General features: G+C 49.5%; 1 protein-coding gene across 1 annotated transcript in view; it reads left to right on the top strand.

The window, feature by feature from the left end:
• Positions 1-16,383, top strand: part of RNF17 (ring finger protein 17) — a 2,333,865-nt gene that overhangs the window by 1,591,987 nt on the left and 725,495 nt on the right. Inside the window, exon 26 of the mRNA XM_086933472.1 lies at positions 11,298-11,419. Coding sequence (XP_086789598.1) covers positions 11,298-11,419 — 122 coding nt within the window. The remainder of the gene's footprint in view (positions 1-11,297; positions 11,420-16,383) is intronic.

The raw sequence follows: 16,383 nt of genomic DNA, 5'->3' as shown, positions 1-16,383 counted from the left end.
CCCTAGCCAGTGACTGGCGTGGAACCAGGTGTCGTTGTCACAATCAGGTGAAGGTGGACGCTTGTCTCTGCAGCCACGTGGACCAGGTGGTGTCTTCGACGACCAGGATGGAGGCACGAGCTGTCCCACGCAGGCTCTCGCTGTCGGCGGTGTCGTCTTCGGATTCGGAGTCAACAGGCCTTGGCAAAGGCAACCCACGCGGTGAGTGGAAACGGCGTCTGGAGTGGACCAGGAGGGTCCGGGGTGCTCCTCTTTTTTGGAAGGGAGCAAGGGCCAGTCTGGAGCAACCAGACCAACAGTGAAGATTTCGCAGGTCGTAGTCTAGGAGGCCACCAGCCATCCGGCAAGTGACCAGACAACGTGTCTAGCAGCAAACAGGCAGAAGGGCCCCACGCAGATCTCGTGGATGCTGGAGGGCTGGTCTTCGGTGCAGGAGCTGTTCTGGGTCGGGGCTTCTCAGTCCCCAAAGCACTTGGACGAGGATGCCTCGGAAGTCGTGCTGGAGCGAAGTGCTGCTTCTTTCAAGATGGCCGGTCCCACGTGTCTCGTCGCACCCACGGATCTCAGCTGTGCTGCAGACGTAGGTAGAGGTCAGAGAGGTCTGGAAATCCGGGTCTCGTCGGGCTCTGAAGTCTGGATCCTTGCAGGAAGACGACAAAGGGAGCCGCGGTACGCTGATGGTGCCTGCTTGTGCAGGGTGGACACTCCTTGCCCACAAGGGAGATTTCTTCAGTCTTCTGTGGAGCAGAACGTCGAAGTCCAGAGTTTCTTCTTGTAAAGTTGATCAGGATAATCTCATTTGGAATGGGACCAGCTCCTACCTTCATTCGGCTAAAGGGGGCTGCACTACGACTAGGTCCCTCCTCTGGGTGGGACCAGGAAGGGGGGTGGTTACACCCCCTTTCCTTTGTCCGGTCTTGTGACAGCTCTGGGGCTGGAGTGCCCCAGGAACTGGTTTAGACCGGTGTATGCACAGGGACACCTTGTGTGCCCCAGGCATGTCTCATTCCTTTCAGCCCTGTCCTACCTAATACACAAAATCTAGCTAGCACCTCCCAAGGCAGGAAACCCTTTGTCCAAGCCTCCCTCGCTGGAAGGACTCCCAGCAGCAGGAGGTCTGACTTGTGTCTGTGGTGGCAGCATCCATTTTGTGATGCTGAGGCTCGAGTTAACTTTAACCGGGGTTCACAGTTACATACATGTCGTGTCCCTCTAGAAGGGTGGAATGCTACCCCCGTCGCCAGAATTGGTGAGGGGGTAGTACTCCAATTCCTATGACACCTTACTCGACATGTTTTGATAATGCGATACCAAAGTTAGCAATAACCGCGAGGATTATAATGCACTTAAGAGTATATGGTATAGCGTTATCATGGAACAGCTATTAGGACTTGGTTCCGCAAGCTGCAAACGGGCTCAGCTCATGCCAGAGCACCATCTCACATAATTCCAAGCACTCTGCCTTCAGGATTGATAAGGCCTTCCATAGGAGTGACTGATAGGAATATATGTGTCCATTCTAGGTTTAGATATAGGGAACTATATCTAACGCAAAGGGCGATTACATCACCTTGCCCCAGCTGCCGGGCAGCCAGTTGTGTCTGTTTAGATGGCCAGCCAGGGGTGGCATAATACATGCTTCAGCCCCTGGTAGGCCCTGGGTACTCCTATGCCCTGGATACCTAAGGTATTCTGTACAGGGACTGATAAGGTGGTCCAGTACCAATTGGTAAATGCACCTAAGGTACATGGTTGTCAATTTAGAGAGAGAACAGCTAGGCTGTGGGTCTGATTAGCAGGCCCACAGCAAGGGAAAGTTGTAAACCAGTGAAGCAAAAAGCAAAAATCGGGGGTGACCATAGGATTGCAGACCCTACTCTCCTACACGGACCCATTCAATTACAACCCTGAGTCTCGGGAGATGGGTGAAGAGGAGGATTGGGAGGGGTCTGAGGACCCTCTGACCAAGGAGTGTCAGTCTCATGAGGACTGGGCAGGAGACCTTGGGGAGGCCAGTGGCCTGGACACCTCTCCAGACACTGGTTTTGTCTTTCCTCCTACCGTGGCCTCGGAGGAGGGGGCTACCTATGGTGTGGTGTTGACGAGGGCTGCCAAGGCCTTGGGCCTTGAGTTCCCCGTCACGGCCGTGAGGACTAACCTCCTCACAAAGGTCCTTAAACCGCAGTCATGCTCGGCTGAGTCTCTGCTGCCCTTTAATGAGGCCTTGACCGACGTTCTTTTGGGCACTTGGTCCAGGCCCGCTACGGGTTCGCCCGTAGATAGGAACGTGGCCAGACGCCACCGCCCAGCTCCGGGCGACCTGTGTTTCCTGTCCTCCCACCCCACCCCCGAGAGTCTGGTCATCCAGTCCTTTCATTTCCTGACCGTATTCCCGACGGCTCCGCCGGACAGGGAATCCAAGAGGTATGAGAATTATGGTAAAAAGATATTCTCCTCCCTTAGTTTGGGACTGCGGTCTTCCAACACCGCATGCCTCTTGGGCCGCTACACCCACTCTCTGTGGGAGACGGTGGCGGAGGTGCTGCCAGAGTGCCCGTTGGAGGTACGGGCCAAACTCGGCCAAGCCCTTGTGGAGGGCCGGGATGCAGCCAAGTATTCGATCAGGTGTGGGCTGGATACCACCGACTCGCTAGGCAGAGCGATGGCTACGACGGTGGCGGTGAGACGCCACGCCTGGCTGAGATCCGCCAATTTTTCGGCAGATGTCCAGACACTCTGATGGACATGCCGTTCGATGGCCGTCGCCTCTTTGGCGACAAGGCAGACCACGCGCTTGAGCGCTTTAAGGACTCCAGGGCTACGGCCAAGTCCTTGGGCCTCTCGGCCCGCGCCAGCAAACGGGTGCCTTTCGCTCCTTTCGTGGCCAAGGAAGGGGTGTCCCCACACGTGCCGCCAGCCACTCGCCGCAGACTGCCATCCAGCGCGGCGGTGGCCGTGGAAACCGCCGTGGAGGCGGTCGGGGAAACCGGCGAGGTCAGTCCACACCTTCCCCCGCAGCATCCGCCTCTAAACTCTCCTAGTCCGTGCTTTTCGGCCCATGTGACGCCAGTGGGAGGCAGGGTTTGCCATCACCACTCTCACTGGGCACTGTCACTTTGGACAGGTGGGTGCTGCAGATCGTCCGGAGGGGCTACTCCCTCCCCTTCGAGGCGACTCCTCAAGCCATGCCGCCGCAACACCATCGCGTGTCGGGGGATCACTTGCGGCTCCTGCAGGAGGAAGTTTCGGCCCTCTTGGCCAAGGGGGCCATCGAGCGCGTTCCTGGGCCAGAAGTAGGACGTGGTTGCTACTCCCATTACTTCCTGGTACCCAAGAAGGGCAAAGGGGGTCTACGCCTTATCTTGGATCTTAGGAACGTTAACGGCTTCCTCCGGAAGGAGAAGTTCACAATGCTGACTCTGGCTCAGGTCTTAGCTGCCCTAGACCCAGGAGACTGGATGGTAGCGTTGGACTTGCAGGACGCGTATTTCCACATCCCGGTCCTGCCGGCCCATCGGCGTTACCTGCGGTTCACGGTAGGCCACGAGCACTTTCAGTTTACTGTGCTCCCCTTCGGCCTTACCAGCGCCCCACAGGTGTTCACGAAGGTGATGGCGGTGGTCGCAGCTCATGTGCGCAGGTTGGGGGTCTCAGTCTTCCCCTACCTCGACGACTGGTTGTTGAAGGCGGGCTCGCCCCAGACAGTCGTCAGCCACCTCCAGACAACGGCGGATCTCCTGCACCAGCTGGGGTTCTCCATCAATGTGCCGAAGTCACACCTGTGTCCCTCTCAGAAGCTCCTTTTCATCGGAGCGGTTCTCGACTCGGACAAGGTTGTGTTACGGACAAGGCCCTCCTTCCTACCCAAGGTAGTCCCGGCCTTCCACATTGGGCAATCTATCACCTTGCCCACCTTCTTTCCGCCTCCGCATCCCTCGAGAGAGGAAGAGAGGCTTCACCGTCTGGACCCAAAACGGGCGCTCTCATTTTATTTGAATCGCACACAACAGTTCCGGGTGGATGACCAACTCTTTGTTGGGTACGTGGGCGCTAAGAAAGGGAAAGTGGTGCACAAGCGGACCATCTCGCTGTGGATCATCTTGTGCATCCAGGCATGTTACTCCTTGGCTAAGAAGGAACCCCATTTGGGGCTGAGGGCTCATTCCACTCGAGCCACAGCGACTACAACTGCCTTGGGCCGAGGTGTGCCCTTGCAGGACATTTGCCAGGTGGCTACGTGGGCCCAGTTGCACACGTTCGCACAACATTATTGCCTGGACTGTCAAGTCCGGAGGGATGGCTACTTTGGCCGTTCCGTCCTCCAGGAATTTCTGGTGTGATTATTGGTTCGCAGACCCACCACCACGGGGTTGGTTTTGCTGGGGTATCTATTCTAAGGCAAGGAATCTATCACTAACGTGTCTCTTTCAGATGCACAAGTTACTACTTGTGTAACAATATATCTGTAAGAGACATTAGTTAGTGATAGATTCCTTACCGACTCACCCATCCTCCCCGTTCTGCGAACCGATATCTAGGGTTAAGGTCATCCCCTTTCAGGGCCCTAGTTTCATGGCACCAGTGTTGGTTTTTGGCATAGCTCTGCGTTTCTGGCGCTGAAAAGCTGTGTCTAAGAACTGACGTCAGCACGCGGAGGCGGCGTCGAAGTACTCCGACGACGTCATCAGGGCGCCGACGACGGACGCGGAGCCGCATACGACGCCAACCGACGCGCAAGGGTACTGACGCCTGGGGATATTCTAAGGTAAGGAATCTATCACTAACTAATGTCTCTTACAGATATATCGTTACACAAGTAGTAACTTGTGCATTACAACGCATGCGTGGTTACCACGAAAGCCTTTACCACGCATACCTTTACTACAAGGTATGTAGTAAAGGCATATGTGGTAAAGGTTCAAAATTAAAAAAAAAAACCTCACCTGAAATCACGTCAGAATGTGCAGGCAAGTGGCGTCGTTTAAGAGGAAAGGGAAAGAAACTTCCGCTTCCTCTTAACGACGTACGACGTCACCACGGAAGAATACGAGAAAAAGGTTATGCGTTGAAATACCATTCCGTTGTAACACATGCGTGGTAAATGCATGCGTTGCAACAGAATGCGTTGTAAGCACATACAACCGGTGATACTTTTCGCAATATGATAAATCACAGTAAAATGCAATAATCCCAGTTGTGTTCAATTACGCATAAATACATTTCCTACGGAAGGAAAAGAGCAATTGGAAAAAGCAACGCAGTACAGTTATTGTTTCGGTTTCCCTTTTAGAACTCTTAAGGTTCGGGCCAAGGTCCAAAGTGCCAATGCCAAGTTCTTTGGAGCTTCCTGGGTTTCTCTTGAAAGAAGGAAAAAGGGACTTTGTAGCTAGTGCTCTATGAAGCCAGGAGACCACCTCTAAAAGAAAAGCAACTGAGGACTTGCAGGCAAGTCTAAGGGCTCTCAAGGAAGAGTATAGGTCGCTAGGGCTCTGGATAGGTCCGAAGGGCTCTCGTACTTTGGGAGGACAGCTGGTTTGAAAGTGCTCCTGCCAGGTGGGCTGGGTGCTGTGAAGATGTGCAGCTGGGCAAAGGTGCACAAGGATGAACGTCGTGGTCAGGGCCTGGCACCTTGAAGTGACTATTCTGGAGCTGCTGGGCACTGCTGAGGTGGGTCTTCACAGTCCTGAAGTCCCTCGTTTGGTGCTGGGTCGCTGTAAAGTTGGAGTACTTCTGGACCCTTTTTTATGTATGTTTCTGCAGCAGGTGGTCGGTACCCCTGATATTGGTGCCTTGCATCTCTGGTGGATCCTGGGATCTCAAGATATCCAAGAATCGACGTGGATATTGCAGGGGCATATCTGCTCATTCTGATCTGTCCTCACAAGGGGTATAGTGCACCCTGCCCTAGGGCTACAAAAAAGCCTGCCAGAGGAGTGTCTTACTTATATACCAAGCACTGTCTATGGGCATGGTACAGAGATGTGTGCCATGCCAAGACTTCAGTTTTCTCTGCACCGGGGCATAGTCTGCGATTGGTTAGGGGACCCTCGCGTAGCACAATTTGTGCTGCTTCCCTTGGGGGTCCCTCTTCAGAGCCAATGCCCTAGGTACCAGGGGTACCATTTACTAGGGACTTACAAGGGGTACTGAGGTTGTGCCAATTGGGAAACAAAAGGAACAGTTTAGGGAAAGAGCTTTTGTCACAGGGGACCTGGTTGGCAAGGATCCTGTGTACTTCCATTCAAAATTACATCTATTTCCAGGCAAAAAGTGAGGGCTAGCCATTTTCAAAAGAAGCACTTTTCTACATTATGCCAAGAAACGACCATCTTTGGGCTCCTTCCACCAGAACCAAGGCTGAAACTACTTCATTAGCATGCGATGTCCCATTCCTGGACATCTGCCAGGCAGCAATGTGGACATCCCTGTGAGAAGTTGGCCTGATATATGATGCTCACTAGTTCTAGTGATCACCTTGTATCAGTCCAAACAACCCTTATGGTGATTGGTTGTAAGTCAACCTTATAGACCAGCTATCCTAATGATAGCATGGACAAAGCAGTCTTAGGCTAAACTCTATTGGCATGTGAAGCCAACTGTTTTACCACATATAGGGCTAGATGTAGGTAGAATAGATTTACCGATTTTGGGCCGGGGACATTTGTCAGGCAGCTACGCGGGCCTCGCTGCACATGTTCACAAGGCAGTACTACCTGGACAGCCAAGTCCGGAGGGATGGCTTATTTGGCCTTTCCGTTCTCCAGGACTTTCTGGTGTGATTGGTTCGTAGACCCACCACCGGGGTTGGTATTGCTGGGGTATCTATTCTAAGGTAAGGATTCCATCACAAACGTGTCTCTTTCAGATGCACAAGTTACTACTTGTATAACAATATATCTGTAAGAGACATTAGTTAGTGATAGATTCCTTACCGACCCACCCATCCTCCCCGTTCTGCGAACCGATATCTAGGGTTAAGGTCATCCCCTTTCAGGGCCCTAGTTTCATGGCACCAGTGTTGGTTTTTATCATGGCTCTGCGTTTCTGGCACGGAAAAGCTGTGTATAAGAACTGACGTCAGCACGCGGAAGCGGCGTCTATATACTCCGACGACGTCATCACGGCGCCCACAACGCAAACGACGGACGCGGACGACGCCTACCGACGCGCATGGGTACTGCTACGCAAAAAAAATTCCGAATCCAGTCTGACGCCTGGGGATATTCTAAGGTAAGGAATCTATCACTAACTAATGTCTCTTACTGATATCGTTACACAAGTAGTAACTTGTGCTACACACTCAAGATGAAGATTGACACCTTTTCAGAAACACAACACATTTTATATATATATTTCAACACTAAGAACTTCGTAATTGATTAAGCACTTTTCAGATTATTGCTTTTACAATTTATTAGCAATGCTAGCAAACAGTGCTTTTTTATGCAGTAATGCGTTCTTATGGAGAGAAGAGCATTTGCTGCATATACGTATGTGCAATAGGATTTCGAGGGGCCCCTTTAAGTTGTGAGGTGTTGAGGACCCAAGATCCCAAGTTCCTTAAGTAGTTCAGTTTTGCCTTCCCTGGTGTATCTGACTGCAGATGTGCTGGACAAATTAGTAGCTTTGTGCTCTACACCATTGGCAAAGGGGGCAGGCACCTCGAAATAGGCTGCAAAAGGTACTTGGGGAAAAGACCGGGAGTTCCCAAAGGGGTCTCAGTTCCTGAGGGACCTTGGAACAAGGGGGAGCAGTCAATGTTCATGGCCTCGGGACTGGAATTTCCGGTGCAAAGGGTTTTGGTTGACCTGCCCTCATGTGTCATAGATGGTCAAGGTTCTCGGTCTGAACCAGAAAAGAGACAAAACAAGGTAGCTGAGCTACTCTTGGTGCTGGCTTCTGCAGAGCTGATGTCCCTCGTCAGCTAGTCAGTCTTTGGATTGTTGGGGTCTGGATTGGGCTCTAAACAAGCGTTGGTCATGGCAAGGGGTACGGTATCCGAGGTATTGTTGTAGGGAGGCTGCTTGGGCTCCTGGCAGCTCCAAACTAGGTTAGGAGACAGATCTGACATCTTTGAGTATGCTGACCTCCTTCTGGGCATTTACTGTGTCTGTGGACTTGATGGTCAGCAGCTTCTTGGAATTGGAGATCACGGTCGGAGGATGCAGGGAAGTGGCTCCTCCACTGCAAGGGAGATGCTAACTGGTTTTCAAAGTACTTGCAACCCTCTAAAGCTTTTTGAGGATGCACAGCTGGAGGATGTGTCTGACCTTTGCAGTTGTTGTCTGGAGCGGGCAGGCAGGGTTTTGCGCAAAAAGTCCACAGCAGTCTTTAGTTCTCACATTCATTGGCTCTTTGGTATCCTCTTCTTCTAGAGCCAGCTTAATCTAAAGGTCTGGTGCCAAGGGGTTACTGAAAAACTCAATTTAGGGGCATCAGAGTAGAGTAGTAGCCAATGGGCTACTTACCCTTGGGGTCACTATGCCCCCTATATCACTACTTCCTGTGGGAAGTGGGCATTTCCCCGTCACCGTGTTCCTAATTCTGCCATCACGAAGATAGTGAAATTTTCCCAGAGTGAGGCACATCAGGCAGCTCATCTCCTTGCTTAACTAATCTCCTGCCTGTCATGGTGCCAAATGAGCCTCAGGGGGTGGCATCTCCCAGGTCTGGGGGAAGTCGGGTTACATTTTAAAGGCGGCAGAGGCTTTGAAGCCTCTCTCTATGTTGATTTACTAGCCATCCTGTTGGTGGGTGTGTAAACACCTCCTGCCAGACCAGGCGTTGTTCCTGACCTCTGAGAAAGGGGCTCTCACCTCCTAGGGGGTCAGAAGCACGTATGTTGTGGCAGTCGATACTCTGTACCGGTCAGCCTAGAACACTAAAGGAGTAATAGGGTTCAGGGAATACCTCCAAGGTATCCTCTGGGTGCATGTACTAATACATCCACCACTGAAATCATTGTGGGTTTATTAATATGAGGTGTTGAATACCAAACACCTTTGTTTTCAGTGAAGCCATTAGGTAGCTGAGGAACTTTTAATCAACAGTGCTCAATACATATACTCAAAATGGCTTCCCTGGTTATTTGCAATATCTAAGAATCTACTTCGACATCACAGTGGCATATCTGCTCATGCAGATATGTTCACACATGTAATATAATGTACCCTGCCTTAAAGCTGTAAAGTCTGCTGTAGGAGTGACTTGTATATATTGTGTGCAGTGTCTGCATATCACACACTGTGTGTGCCAAGTTGTGTGTTCACTTTTTTCTGCACCATTCAATGCATTCTGCAATGGCAGTCTGCATGTGTGTGGTGAGGGGTCCCTTAGGATGGCACATTAATAAACAATTGTACCGTTTTACGGAAAGAGATCTGGCACTGGGGACCTGGATTGCAGGAACCCAGTCCACTTTTGCCAAAATTGCATTAGATACCAAGCAAAAAGTGGGAGTGACTGTCAAGAAGGGGCCCTTTCCTACACTATCTTGTTCATCGAGGCCACTCCATAGAAGTTAATGGGAACTGGTCACTTACGCTGATACTGAATTGGACACCTATTTCCTTGGGAAGGTAACAGTTTTTTTTGGACCTAGTTGGTCCCTTTGACTGGCTCCCGCTGGAGTTGGTTGCCTAAAGTACTTCTTAGAAATTACATCCCTCCTTGAAGCAACTTTTTCTTGAAATAGTTAAGTGTCAAGCACTTGTTCAGGGTTGAGTGTTTAATATCTCCGGAAACCTCTACTGGATTATTTTCGTTTTGGCGTCTATAAATTCTTAAAATTATAACCTATTTTATTTTGATAAATTTGTGTTATTTCTTGAGTAGTGTTTTTTTCTTCTTTAAATGTTTTTGTGCTATTTAAATGCTTTACACTTGTTCCTTTGTCGAAGTCTGTCTGCTCGAAGCCAAAGCTACCCAGGGTTGAGCTAAGGTTTGACAAAGAAAGCTTGACCGACCCTAAGAAGGGTTGGTAGTGTTTTACACGGTGAGATCTTACAATTGCACCATATAATGCACCCCATTCGCTCTCACCCACCTGTTTTAACTGTGGGGAATTTTGGAAGTAGGATCTGCTGGCATAGTTACCCCCACATTTTGCTTGGTATCAGTATGTTTTAGCTAGTCTGACTGGGATACTGCTAGTCAGGAACCCAGTCACTGTGCTTTCTCCCTAAATTGACCATGGTAAGTACTGTGTCCATACACACTTGGCTACTAGTCCCTAGTATATGGTACTAAGGTACCCAGGGCATAGGTACATCAGGGGTCTCCCATGGGCTGCAGCATGTATTGCGTTCCCCATGGGTGTCCACTCAGACTACAGGCCTGCATTTGCAGCTTGTGTGAGTTGGTGGTAGCACGTCTCACAGCAGATATAACTTACCACATATTTGGGGTCACTACTCTTAAAATCTATAAGTCACCTCATGGCAGACTATTCAGTCCTAAGGGCAGGGTCCGTGGTTAGAAGTGTGAGGGGCCCCTGCAGGTGTAGTACACTGATACAGACCCCGGAGTTGATTCTCCAGGCTTTGTACTGGTGGGCAGTGCTCTCAACTGCCATTCTCTCTATTATTCTTACTGCCTTCAACTTTACTTTCTCTGTTACGTCGCTATTGTTATGTTCTTCCACTTTTATGCATTCAATTCCTCTGCAGTCCCTCCTCCTCCAAAATGCTTCCGCATTGGTAACCTATTTTTATAATGCAAAATTGTGCTGCTATTCTAATTCTTTAGAATGATGGTATTACGAACATCATTTTCATATTTTTTTTGCTCCGAGCTGGAATTCTGAATTTAAATAACGGCAGTGGAAAGAACCTTTTTTGGATGTGTAAACCTGTAGAGAGAAAGATGTGATTTACAAAGAACAAACATGACCTGTCTTTTTTTGAACGGGGATTAATCGAATTCATATTTGTGGTGTAGTTTTAAAAGAACTGTATTTTACCAATGCTTTTTTCTTTTTGTTGTTTATCCTATTTTGTGATAAGTCAGCCTTGTTTGTTTAAACTATTGACTAAATGTTACATCAATTCAAAGCCAAAAGTACATTTTCTGTGCACCAGTAAATGCATGTAAATAGCGGACATGTTTATGCAGACACATGTGCTCCTGCTTTTAGATTTGTGGTATATGCTTGCAGAAAAAAAGACTATATCAACAGCTTGCCTAGGCCAGGTCTATATGCTTTGCCACTCCTCATGTTTACTGTAATGTTTGAACTTGTGTGTCTTAGATGAAATATCTTTCTGCTGAAAAAATGCATGTGCCTTTCTATTTCACAGGTATTTTATTTTGATTATGGTATCCTGGAAGAGGTAAATGTGTGTTGCTTGAGAATACTTACTGACGATCTTCTAAAAAAAGTGGGACAGTTGTCTGTGGAAATCTCCCTAAAGGATATAAGGTGAGGTTTTGTAATGCAGACCAACTTTTTAAATAATGGTTGTTCTATACAGTTTATTGATTGTAGTTTGACATGTGCCCTGCACACTGTCCCTATATTGGATCCCTTTCTTCACAGGTTTTGTCTAGACTAAGTACTGATCACATTTTATTAGGCATCTTGCTCCATGCTCATGCTCAGTAAAAACATTATTTTAACTACAAGCAAGAGTGGTGTTAGAAAAAGCTCTATGCTTTGTTTTCCCTCCACAAACCCTGCCTCCATTCTAACTACTCTTATCTACATTTATAGCCATATTCCCTTGATATATTGCAACCTTTAGCTTATGCAAATGGCTGTCCACATTTTCTACTTTCTTGGCTTGATAATGAACAAAGTAAACTTGTTCAAGGCATGTGTGCTGTAGATACACATGCTTTGCATACTTCTGGCGTCTAGTGTTGGGTCTTTGGCCTTTCGGTCACACTCACTCCTTCCGCTTCTGCTTTTCGCTCCTTTCGTGGCCAAGGACGGGACACCCAAGTATGTTTGTTTCAAAGGCCTGCGCAGCAACAGTCTCAGCGCAGCCGCAGAGACGGGTCACTGGGCCAGTGTGCGGATCAGTCCACTCCCTCCTCCCCTTGACAGCCGCTGCCTCCAAACCTTCCTTGTCCGGTGTTTCAAGCCCACCAGACGCCTGTGGGTGGCAGGATTCGCTATCCCCTCTACCACTGGCGCACCATCATATCGGACGGGTGAGTTCTGCAACTGGTCTGAAGGGGCTACTCCCTCCCCTTCGAGACTACCCCTCCAGCCATGCCACCACAGTATGTCTGGGATCACTTGACCCTTCTCTAGCAGGAAGTTGCAGCCCTCTTGGCCAAGGAGGCCATCAAGCGTGTTCCGACGCCAGAAGTAGGTTGTGGTTGTTATTCCCCCTACTTTTTGGTTCCAAAGAAGGACAAGGGCCTGCGTCCTATCTTAGACCTTTGGAGCGTCAATCGCTTCCTCTGGAAGGAGAAGTTCAAGATGCTCACACTTGCCCAGGTCTGGTCTGCCCTAGACTCGCAAGACTGGTTGGAAGCGTTGGACCTACAACACGCTTATTTTCATATCCCCCGTCCTGCTGGCCCACCGGCGTTACCTGCGATTCATGGTAGGGCAGGAGCATTTTCAGTTCACTGTGCTCCCCTTTGGCCTAACCAGCGCCCCTCGGGTGTTCACGAAATTGATGACGGTGGTTGCAGCTCATCTGCGCAGATCAGGGGTTTGTCTTCCCTTATCTCGACGACTGGCTGTTGAAGGCGTACTAGCCCCAGGCAGTTGTCTCCCACCTCCAATCTAAGTTCGAGCTCCTGCATTTGCTGGGGTTCTCCAGCAACGTGCCGAAGTCGCACCTGATCCCCTCTCAGAAGCTGTACTTAATTGGAGAGGTTCTGAAAACAGCACAGTTTTGGGTCTATCCTCCCAAACAGCGAGTCTGGGACATTCGGGCTATGATTCCGATCTTTCAGCCCTTTTCCGGGTTTCGGTCAGGACGACCTTGAGGCTGCTGGGCCTCATGGCCTCCTGCATCCTGCTCACCAACCATGCCTTTCCGCCTATACCACTTCTGCACAGAGTGCTGAAGAAGATCAGGCGCAACGGGGCCCAAGTCATTCTTGTCGCACCGGACTGGGCTCGAAGAGTTTGGTATCCGAGTTACTCAGTATGAGCGTAAATCCCCCGATCCGACTGCCTCTTCTGAAGGATCTTCTGTCACAGCAGCAGGGGGCGGTCCGCCACCCGAATCTGTTCAGCCTCCACCTACATGCGTGAAGATTGAGCGGCAGCAGTTTATTCCGTTTGACTTGCCTCCTGAAGTCTGTGATGTGATTCTGGCAGCCAGGCATCCATCCACTAAAACGGTATACGCCTGCAGGTGGGACAAATTTGTAGACGGTGCACAGCAAAGGCTGTGGATCCCCTTTCTGTCCCTCTTTCAGAGGTCCTTTTGTTCCGTCTTTCATTGGCCCGGCAGGGCTCTGCTCTGGGCACTATCAAAGGGGACCTTTCTGCGATCTCTGCCTTTCTCAGGCTCCCTGATCAGCCTTCTCTTTTCAAGTCCTGTTTTGTTAGATTTCTCAAAGGCATTAGTCACCTTTTCCCTCCTATTCCGTTTGTGATGCCACAGTGGGACTTGAAACTGGTACTTACTTTTTTAATTTGCGCTCCCTTAGAGCCGCTATACAGCTGTCCTCTTCGTTTGTTGACTTTGAAAACTGCTTTCCTGGTTGCTATCACCTCTGTTAGTTGTGTGAGTAAGCTCCATGCTCTTTCTTGTTACCCTTCTTTTCTTTAGTCCATCCGGACAAGGTTGTGCTTCGCACTCGTCCTTCCTTCTTGCCAAAAGCTGTCACTGCTTTTCACATTGGGCAGACAATCGCCTTGCCCACTTACTTTCCGCCTCCGCACCCTTCCAGAGCGGCAGAAAGGCTCCACCATCTAGACCCAAAACTTGCGCTCTTCTTTTTTCTGAACCGCACCTAACAGTTCTTGGTGGATGACAAGCTTTTTGTTTGCTACGTGGGTGCCAAGAAAGGCCAGGCAGTACACAAGAGGACTATCTCCTGCTGGGTCGTCGTGTGTATCAAAGCCTGTTATTCTTTGGCTAAAAAGGAACCTCCGGTGGGGTTGCTCGCCCATTCTACCAGGGCGACAGCAGCTACTACTGCATTGAGACATGGTGTCCCCTGCAAGACATCTGTCAGGCAGCCACGTGGGCCTCTCTGAACGCTTTTACTAAGCATTATTGCCTTGACAGTCACGTCCCGAGAGACAACTTCTTTGGCTGTTCTGTTCTCTGTGACTTTCTGGTGTGATCTTGGTTCGCAGATCCTCCACCGGGGTTGGTATTGCTGGGGTATCTATTCTAAGATAAGGAATCTATTACTAACGTGTCTCAGATGCATAAGTTACTACTTGTGTAACAACATATCTGTAAGACATTATTTAGTGATAGATTCTTTACCGCCTGTAACGACCGGATTCTCGAACCAGATGGGATCAGCTCCTGAGAGCCCCTCCAACCCAGTCGGAACGTAATCACCTCCCTCCTTAGAACGTATTTACAATAGGTATATGTATATGTATGTACATCTCGTACCTAAGGATGGGGAAAATAGCAATATACATGCATAGGTTTTCTACAATATCCCATTCATGCCAGCTAGTCTCACGGCCACTTAGGCCCAGACTAATCTACCCTGGGGCAGTTCTGATTATGTACCATTACACACTGATCACCATCAGTGCTCACTCGACACGCAATCCGGCGTGCCATACACACTGAGCTGCAGCCCCAGTGCTCTCTTTTTATCCGGTCCACAATCCGGCAGACCTAGACACTGGTTTCCCTCCCAGTGCTCGCTTACTTACAACCCGATCCGCAATCCGGCGGATCTAAGCACCAGTCTCCCACCTGGTGTTCTCATTAACGCCGCTTACCAACGACGATCACTCTCCTATGAATACCTTTGGAAGGAATCTCTCATTGGCTACTCGGGATGATACTACAATAACAGGAATTAGCACAGCTTGCCAAATTGAATCATGTACCTTCTGCTCTCAGTATCAAATGGTCCTTCTCTCCCTCATTATTCAGTCCCCTTATACCTGACCGGGATTTACATCCGTTCATGAAAACGATGTCTGACTAGAAGACCAGGTTACCCTGATTGAACAAGAATACAAGGCACATGTTGGTTCACTAAGAACTGGGGTATTTTATTACAATGATTATAAACACAGCACTATACTATAACATATATCCTGCAAAGAAAAGTGAAAGGTTAGAATGTGCACACTATAAGTTATGGACAGACGTCACCTTATGGACACGAAGTCGGGGTTCGACAGTCATCTAGGTTCCCTTCTCGTCTGTGCCTTGGCTCGTCTCGGAATCACACTTCAGCAGTCACGAGTACACGTCTGCACCGCTATGCTCTGTCGTCTCTACTTTCCTCCAAGTCACTGGAACCTTCCTCTTTATTAGCTGCTGTCTCTCTCTCTGTCTCCAATTGCTCTGCACTACTTATCCTTCTTCTTCAATCTTTCTCAGAGAGTATCAGCTTCATGATCTTTCTCGGACTTCAAAATGGCGACTGTCTGCCTGGAAATAATTAATGGCATTGATGCTAACGGCTAGCTGCCGCCTACAGACTGACTGACTCACTGCCTAACACTTTCGCTAATATGGAAGCTTGTCCTTTCATGGAAAGTTACGGCCAGTAACCTTCCGCCCACCAAATTCTTGTACCTCCCCGTACCAAGGACACGTTCCCAGCTGGCCAGCCTGATGTTGTGTCTTCGGAGTGGAGAAAAATACAGTCTTTCGATAAGGGCCAGCCTGAGCCGGTTCTCTCCAAGCGAACAACACTTCGAAACTAAAACATTACACTTGGCCTAGAAGCATCTCAAGCTGCCGGGGCAGAAAGCAAGATGGAGTCTCTCCCGTTTGAGGCCTACAAGGCCCGAAATAAGCATAACTCCATAGAAAGTATACTAACACTCTTGCAAAAGGAAGGATTATCACTAATACTAATGAATCTATCCCCTAACATACGTTTATAAGCCCTGATCTAAGGAAAAGGGTACGAAAGTGCACTACTGTGCCTTATGAATAGGCCCTGTTTATAGTTCTAATCTCTGCACTAGAAGGGTAATAGGCTGGAGTCACCTTCAATCATTCTCCCTCAAAGGAGGGCCGAAAAAGTCGGTCAGAACACCGCCCCACCCATCCTCCCAGGTCTGCGAACTGATTTCTAGGATTAAGGGCATCCCTTTTCAGGGCCCTAGTTTCAATGCACCAGTGGTCAGTATCTTGCATGGCTCTGCGTGCCTGGCGCAGAAAGTCGTGTACAGAACTGACGTCCACTCGTGTGGACGCGTCTAAGGACCTCCAGCGATGTCATCTCGGTGACTACGACGCCAGAGATGTACGCTGA

Source organism: Lissotriton vulgaris, chromosome 8 (assembly GCF_964263255.1).
Source record: "Lissotriton vulgaris chromosome 8, aLisVul1.2, whole genome shotgun sequence".
Taxonomy (NCBI): domain Eukaryota; kingdom Metazoa; phylum Chordata; class Amphibia; order Caudata; family Salamandridae; genus Lissotriton; species Lissotriton vulgaris.
Note: the sequence above shows the minus strand (reverse complement) of the source record. Positions and strands in the feature narration are given on the sequence as shown.